Source organism: Cyclopterus lumpus, chromosome 8, assembly GCF_009769545.1.
Source record: "Cyclopterus lumpus isolate fCycLum1 chromosome 8, fCycLum1.pri, whole genome shotgun sequence".
Lineage (NCBI taxonomy): Eukaryota > Metazoa > Chordata > Actinopteri > Perciformes > Cyclopteridae > Cyclopterus > Cyclopterus lumpus.
Window position 1 is genome coordinate 21822917 of NC_046973.1, and position 9004 is coordinate 21831920.

Consider the following 9004-nt stretch of genomic DNA (forward strand, 5'->3'; position numbering starts at 1 on the left):
AAATGACATGCAGACCCATAACTATAGTCTTATGTATATTTTTAAAAGGTGATTATCAAGTTGTATAATCGCTACGTCACGTAATGGAGCTGCAATAATAATTGAAGAGCACAGCCGATATGATTTCAGATCCGTCCTTATTCCGAGCTGAGGTTTGACACGTGCCCCCCCCCCCCGGTGTGGTTAACCCCTCCCGCTCCTGGTGGGCGTGCGTCAGGAGGAGCGCAGGTGTGATTCTACTGCGCGTGCGTCAGGAGGAGCGCAGGTGTGATTCTACTGCGCGTGCGTCAGGAGGAGCGCAGGTGTGATTCTGTCCATTCCCAACAGACCGTCTCCCCAAGTGGTGAGAGAGAGGACGACTGCAGGAGAAACAGTGTCCGAGGTTCATGAACGCCGACGTGCCGACGCGCTGAGGAACCGGATCGACGCGTCAACCGTTACGATTTGTAAAAGCAGTGAAAGAGGAAACCTCTCCAATCATGAAGAAATATTCATATTCAGGTAAGCGTGTTGCTCTTAGTGTTTTGCATTTGTTTGGTTAAAGATATGATCGGGGTGATTGCTTCTATTGGTGTGCGCGTGCATGAGGGTGCCCGCGAGGGAGGCGTAATGTCAGGCAAGTCTTTAGCAGCAATATGTTTTTGTTCCTTCACAGATGGGAACATTTCAAACTTGTTTTTTCTTGTAATTTCCCCTTTGCCAAAACAAGGCTCACACGTGACTCTGTGGTAGTAACACATTTCATCTCCAAAGGTCTTACACACATATGACATCATGACAGACCCGAGCTGAGCTATAGTTCTTTTTGGGGGGGATTGTGCAGGATTCATTTGCGGTTGGTGGAATAAAAAAATAAATAATATTACAATGCCTATCACTCTATCATTTGTTAATCGGTTTGATGGACAGTTTTATGGTGCAGTTCATTCACTCCTCCTCACTAATGCCCCAAAGAATGACTGGATTTATGCATCTGCATCAACATAAGCCCATTTATTCTGAGACTGGCTGAATTTGATTGTGGTTATTGCGAAATGTGTGTCTTAATAGATACGTAGGTTGTCATAACCGGGTACTAGAACGTTTGCAGCTTAATTCAGACCTCTGGAAGACTATGTTGTGGTTGTGCAGGTCTGTTTGCTCAAGGACCCTTCAGCAGACTTAGAGGATGGAGTCACTAACCACGATGGCTGCTACAAACAGTCCATCACTGTATCCTTCCTGACTGATACTTGTGGCATCCCTCTATCTCCTTCCCTCCTCCATTTGTCTCCCCCTCTCTCCAGCACTGCTTACTATCACTTCCATCTTCTGGGCTCCTTGCCCTCCTCCCTCCCCTCTTTCTGCCTCCTTCTCTCCCTCTAAGCTCCGGCTCAGTCCAGTGTACACAACCCTATCCCACGGAATGCCGGCTTTCCCAGTTCCACTTCCTAGAGTCTTTGTGCGATGGAGCGTCTGACAGTTTTCAGTCGAAGCCAAGCGCATGTTGGGTCATGCCGCCTCTCCTCCTCCTTCTCCTCCTCGTCCTGTGTATGTGTGTGTCTGTGGTGTGTGTGTGTTCTACCTCTGCTGTGCGACGACGTGTGTGGAGCTGTCACATTCTTTGTCAGAGCTCAACTCGAGAAATTGTCTAATAACAAAGTGTGTTTGTCTGTGTGTGTAGGCTTGTGTGTGTGTGTCTGCGTAGGGTTGTGTGTCTGTGTGTGTAGGCTTGTGTGTGTGTGTGTGTGTGTCTGCGTAGGGTTGTGTGTCTGTGTGTGTAGGCTTGTGTGTGTGTGTGTGTGTGTCTGCGTAGGCTTGTGTGTGTGTGTGTGTAGGCTTGTGTGTGTGTTGTGAAAAGCTCTCCTCTGTGTAGGGGTGTTTAGACAAGCATCAGAGACTTGTAGGGGTGACTTTGAGTGAGGAAAGTCGGTCCTGTGTGTATGTTTTGTAGACAAATACCCTCACACACACTCACACACACATACACTAATTGTGTATCTGGCACATGTGAAGTTTAAGTTTTAGACCTTATGTATGTGTGGGTAAGTCGTTGTTTCGCTGCGGGCGGGGGGGGGGTCTGTGTTCACTCAAGCACCCCTCACAGCTGCTCCTGGAGCCGATCCCCGCCTCGTACCACCACTCCCTCAAGTCATCGGGATCAATGAGTAACCCGTATGAAAACAGCCCACTACAACACACACACGCACGCACACACAGACACACACACACAATCATTATTTTCCAAGTACACTCCTCCTGCTTTTATGTCCTACTCAAAACAAACACACATACAAACCTAATTCCACTTCTTGTACCTGTGTGACAAATGCCTCTCTCCTCGTGCATTACGGCTTTTGGCCTGTTTATACTGGCGAGTCAGCGAGGCTTTGATTCAGAGCCTAAAGCTATTGTTAGATTGTAACTTTAAAGTCGAGCTATAAACTGTGTTGAGACATATTTTCCCTGTCATCTAGCAGAGCATGCCGAGGATGGTCTAACCCTCAATTTGGCTTCCTAGCAGCCCCAGAATAATGGACTAATAAGGTATTGGAGCACGTGGACGTGCACACGTACAGTAGACTCTGGTTGCTCTCATCTAAAACAGTGGTGTCATGGGAGTGGCAGGTTTTACTTTGAGACATAACTTTGGAAATATTAGCCAGAAAAGAAAAGTGCGAGTGTGCAGAACACATCTGTTGACTGGATGGAGGTGTGATGTCAGACTGGCAGCGAATTGATGACTTAAAACACCAAAATGTTGAGTTGGTGGTATTCATCATACCAGTAAAACCAAACTATGTCTTTTCTCCTTCAACATGTGCCTGTTTTCTCTTCCTAAATGTTCACTTTGGCAACTGATTTAGAAGTTTTTACCAACTGACCGTTAAACCTCAGACATCTTAGCAACCATTAAGCGCGCTGAGGCAGCAGATCAATCGAGCCTTGTATTTCTCCACGTGTTGAAGTGGTATGGTCATCATTTCCAAAATAAAAAATACAAGAGCAAAGGCTTATGGAGTGGATTAAACAGTCTGTTTATCTCCTCAAATGTTGGCTGCAAATGTAATTACTATAAAACAACGTATTCATCAGGTCCACTTTGTACGCCACTCTACTGTATAGATGGTGTCATTGATACACAATGGAATGTGGAGTTCCCCTGACTGTAAAGGATGGTCTCTGCTGTGTATGTCCTCCCCTCTCAGCCATGTGGAGCCTGCTCTGAAGTGTCCACTCCGCTCTGTGTTTATTATCTGCAGCCAAGAATGCAGCTCCGTGATGCTGCTGCTGGGGGTGTCAACTGATACTGCAGGCCCGAGGCCAGGAGAGAGCCTGTAAAAAGATAATGGCAGGCTCAGAGAGGTTCTGACGTGTGGTGGAACATGTGCACCAACATCAAGACATGGGTATTAGAGTGATTAAGTGCATGGACATGCACGTGTACACTTATTTCAATAATTCATAAAGATGTATCATTTCAAATGCCTCGAATATATAAGTGACCTTACATGTTGAGTTCATCTGATTATCAATCAATCAATCATATTTGATGACAGATAAGCCTGAGCATTAAATAGAATAAATGTCATACAAAAGCAGAATACAAGTACATAAGCCTACTAATGCCTTACAGCGAGACAGCTGTGCCAATGTCTGCACAGCTGGGACTGGTAGCGTATAGTACTAAACCTTATGTTTGATGAAACCAAGATGATTTCATCTTCAGAGTCATTTAATGAATAGAATATATATACAAGGAAAAAGAAGAAATGTGGAAATGGCTTCACCTCTGTGGGCCGCAGAGCTCATGCAGGAGATAGTGACTCCACTGTTTGGCACGACCAACCTTGTCCTGTCATGACACGAATATTTTATTGCAAATGCTTTAAGTGTTGGTGATTCATATCTGTGAGAGCTTACTGGACTGGAGATTTTGCAAGATAATGCGTGTTAGCTGCGTGCAAGCCTAGAGCAGCATGGAAACTCTTATAAAACTCAATTAAAGCTTTGTCCAAGATAATCACTCTTAATAGCATAACAAGCACCTGGGAGTTGAAGAAAAAACATTATTTTGATTGTCTCAACTGAACTGATGGTGGAGTATTTCAGTGTCAGTTTGTTCAACTTTATTATACATGAGACACAGTGCAGGCAGTAATGACGACCTGTAGGACCTTTTCCTTGTTCTTTAATGCTCCAAGCATATGCATTGCACACCGTGTGTTTATTGCTTCAGTGTTGAGGTGGAATGACGCTTGTTTAGTCATCACCACTTGCTGAAATCTCTTTGTTCCTATCTTTCTGACATTTCTCAACGTGCACATATACACAACCACCCAGTTGTTCACCTATGACATACAGTAAATACATGTTTCCTGGGGGAGTTTTCAACCCATAAAGCTCTATGGACTGACTGGGGTTTAACAGCCTCTGAAGAAGGAAGGCCGATCCTTATCTGCAACACCAGTATTGTTTTATATACCGCTGCGGTATCCTGTCTAACCCTGGAATAAAAACACTTTTAACATGATGTGATTTGGGCTGGTGTTTGCATTGTGAAGAGTACAGAGAGGTGACTGCGTGTTTGTCAAAGTGCTGTTGGTTTTCAATGAGCGCGGTGAGTGAGGACTAGGCTTCGTGTTGAAAGTGCAGAGGTAGGAAAAGGTGTTGCAGTTCGTACCTTTGGCGCCAGAACAACGGCCATTCATTTGGGAGGAGTGCAGTTCACTATTTCTGTGACGTTTGAGCCTCTCTGTGTTTAAGTGCGTGTTCGGTGTGGTCCTTACCCCTTATGAGTGCATCCAGGTAAAAAGGCCTTTTCTGGGCTGTAAAAACAATCTTGAAAAATGTCTGTCCTGCTTGCTTTCTTTCTTTCTTTTCTTTCGCTCACTCTCTTCCTCCGCACCCGGCAATCCACTCCCAGCTCTCACAGGCAGAGATGTGAAATGGTGTGTTTGCAGTGTACCCTGAACATGTCTAATGAGGGCCATGAAAGTACAATGGAACAGAGAGACGAAAGAGGAAGGGAATTAGGGATGAGTGATGTTAACGTTTCCACATAATGACTTTGAACAAATACATTATTGTGATATATGATAATTGACATAACGGCATTTGTTGGAGCTTCATGTGGAACAGATATCAATTCAATTGCACACACAACATATCAGTAGGATGGGTGGTGTGAATAAAGTCCTCTATCACTGTATATGTAATTGTATATTGCAATATGTAATCTATATCTTGATGTAGTAGAATATCATCAAAATCAGTTGAAAAATGTTAGTTGATAAAACAATCAGACTTGAAGGTCTGCTCTTAGCTCATCCCACCAAGAAGGCAAGTTAAAGTGATAGCTGACTTATAAGTGTGTTTGCTAAAGGTTGTTTGAATGAATGCTTATGTGTCAGTCTGTCACAGAGAGTGCACGACAACCGTGCAAGATGCACAAAACCTCACAGATGTGTCATTGAGATGAAAATGAAGGCCAAATTTGTGGGTATAAGATGGTCTCTACTTATTGAAAGAAAACACTTCCCATCCCAACGTCGTTGATACACTTCAACAGTGTCTACCACCCAGTTGATTAATGTTTCAACCAAAACACCACCTAGCCCTAAAGGGAAAGGTTGAAGTAAAAGAGGACACGCGAAAAGCGAGGAAAGAAAGAAAGGAGATCGTTCACCTCCTACGCAAATAAGACACGGCGTGGCCTCCTTGTGCAAACACAAAAATCTCAGGTAGTTGTGTGTGTGTGTGAAGGAGACAGAGCATGCAATATAGTGCGTGTTTTGTAAATCACTCCACCCTTGTATGCGTGTCTGTTTGCAGGCCTGTGTGTGTGTGTGTGTGTGTGTGTGTGTGTGTGTGTGTGTGTGTGTGATAGCTCTTGTGTCTCAAGTACGTTAAGGGCTGCACCCTCGGCCCTCTGTTTACCTGCTCTAGTCACCTGAGACAAATAACTAATCAGTTGACATGTTTGTCCGGGCACATGCACTTGACCGGTCATGTTACACACACAGACACACAAACACGGCTACATTGAGCAGAGCACTTGACATCAATCAGTTGAGGCCGATAGCAAATAAAAGAGGCAGAAATGCATTCACCCTGATCCACAATATGACTTCAACACCTACGTAGCACTGTCATAAGGAAAATAGAAGATTACAAATCCCCTTGAGGGGAAAAAAGACATGGATCTTAGTGTCGGGAGATGTTTATGAAACCTTTTCAAGCTGCGATGTGTGTGTGTGTGTGTGTGTGTGTGTGTGTGTGTGTGTGTGTGTGTGTGTGTGTGTGTGTGTGTGTGTTTTGTGGTCCCAGACAAGACTGAGCAAGTGAGTACACACACACACATGCACCTTTTTGCCAACATACAGTTTACATTTTCAGGTGTCACTGTATTTAAGCTCACTTCACATTTGTTTGCTTTTTGTCTGTCAGTACTTTGCTCTCACTTTAAACCGCACAGCTATCATCGCAACTTTGTGGCGTTGTTACGGCTACTTTGTTACAATGGTACATTTTGGTTTGTTCGAAGCACTGTAGTGTAGTGTGTGTGTGTGTGTGTGTGTGTGTGTGTGTTTGTGTGTGTGTGTGTGTTAATTATCTGTTCACCTCGCCTCTCTCAAGCTGTATTTGCAGCTAGAAAAGTAAATAGACACATGCATGGTTATTGGCTGCAAGGCTTACAAAACTTGGCTGGCTCTAATTTGTTGCATCATGTTTCCATACTCTTACAGCTCCAACACACGTAGAAAGTACACACTCGTATAACAGTCCGATGGTGGTATCACATGGCTCATGGTAGATTAATGATTTGCACTTAAAGCAGGAAAAGGGGTTGCCTCTTTGACTATTGCACCTTTAGACAGTCTGAATGCCCTGTTGGTGATTTAAAAAGTAAAAAAATATCAACAAAGAAGCCAGAAGCAGCTCGGTTACTGACAATTCTTTCTAGATTAATACTTACTGTAAAACCGTTAATATTAATGCTGACATTTGGAGTAGGAGCCACCTAAAGACATTTTATGATACTACACACACACACTGACTTGTTCATTTTACTGCTTTACCTGACACAAATTAAAATGATGAGAGTATCTCCACTTGTCTCCTCTGCCAACTTTATTCACAATCTTCCTAACTCTGTTAGGAACCTTCCTAACCAAAAAGGACTATTCGACCGCAGCCTGTGTCTCTTCTGCCTCAGATTGTACTGAAATCAAGGCGTGAAGTGGGTGTTATTGTCGGATTGTTCTCTTTCGTAAAGTTACAGAAATTGTCAGACACAGTCCCCCCAATCCCAAAGTCAAAAAAGGTGTCGTCGGCAGAGTGGGCTTCTGATGCTGCTCCACTTTCTGAGAAGCATTTCTCAAGAAAAATACTGGCAACTTTATATTTCTCACACTCAAAATACAGCGTAGTAGAATACGGGGGCTTGGCTTCCCTGAAAGGGACGTGAGCTCCCTTCAAAGCCTCATTTGAGATATTTAGGAGAAGCACTATTTTCATCTTTTAAAGTAGTTTCTTTAATTTACTTTCCTTTCTCAAAAAATGTACTCTCTCTCTCACACACACACGCGCACACACACACACACACACACACACACACACACACACACATTCTCACGTCTACCAGTTACACAGTGGCACATTCACTCCCTTTCCCTCGACCAGCTGTCTCTGTGCTGAAACCAGTGACAGCACAGGCGGAAAACCACCATGTTGACTGGCAGAAAATGAATGTTGTCCTGTTCACTGATTTGCGGTATTTCTAAGAACCTAACAACAGGATGAGACAACTGAGTCACCAATGAGCGCAACTCATCTGAATCACACTGACTGGACTGACGCAGAGAGGAACAGGCGACGGGGATAGTGGGGAGATCTAAGAGTGGTGCAGCATCTTGTTATCACGCCTGTTCCAGGGACAGGAAACCGTACATGTGGACCTCGAGGTGGCGCTAGAGGAGAAGTAAAGGGATCACCAAAGTCCTCAGGGTTTATTGTGTGTGTGTGGATCGTAAATCCGTCTAATAATAACAGATATATTGTGATGGAAAGACCAACCGATCCAGTGGAGCTGAATCACCCGTCTGAGCATACAACAACAATAGCGTCCCTGTTGGGCTCATCCTCCCTTGTGCAATGGCTGGTGATTCAGCAGAACTGAACACACACCCCAACGCCAATCACTGCAAGATGACCCAGAGCATTCCACCGGCGTCGGGGAGCCGACCGTCAGCCAATGAGGAGAAGGCATTCCTCACAACGCCAAACCAGCCAGCGTCACGTAGCCTGTTGGTGCTCGGAGCTGAATGAAGACACAGACCACCCGGTTCTTCTGAAAGACAGTGGACAATCCCCAGAACCCTTGTTTAACTCAAACAGAACAGTATCGGGTACCTGAGGTCATCACAGTGACATATCTGTCTGCTTCTTATCCTCAGTTGCTTCCTGCAATTGTCAGAAATCAATGCTAAAATATAACCGTGGCAACATTTCCCCTGATTATTTTAACTTTTATTGGCCCTCACTGTGATTAGCTCTTGCACTAGTTACGTTAACTTACCTGTTGTGTTTATTGATGCTTCGTATCGGTGTCTCTGCTCATTAATTAGGCGTACTGCTTACTGTTTTACATGAAAACCACCAGTCAGAGCCTCATGCTGACATTTAACGGTTCTCCATCGGCACGTTTACTTTCATGATGTGCAAACAGATGTGACCGGCTGGACACACACACAAAAAAGTCTTATAGTTGAAGAGTTGTTACATTGTGTGCCCATGCCCTTGTATCAATATCCTATTTCATGCATTTTCTACCACATGACAGTTATTTCCACATCATCCTCACAGTTCTAAAAATACAAACAAACCACAAATTAAATTTAGAAAACTTCTCCGGCTTTCCTTCAGGAACAAAATGGCTTCTTGGTGGTCAAGTAGTAAAAACATCAGCTGTGTCTTCCACATGACAACTGTAGATTATTTAGCCTCGAGGAGAATCTGTGGT

General features: G+C 44.2%; 1 protein-coding gene across 1 annotated transcript in view; it reads left to right on the plus strand.

Moving 5' to 3' along the window:
- Positions 1-259: 259 nt before the first annotated feature.
- Positions 260-9004, plus strand: part of LOC117734584 (septin-9-like) — a 75141-nt gene continuing 66396 nt past the window's right edge. Inside the window, exon 1 of the mRNA XM_034538735.1 lies at positions 260-501. Coding sequence (XP_034394626.1) covers positions 480-501 — 22 coding nt within the window. The 5' untranslated portion in view covers positions 260-479. The remainder of the gene's footprint in view (positions 502-9004) is intronic.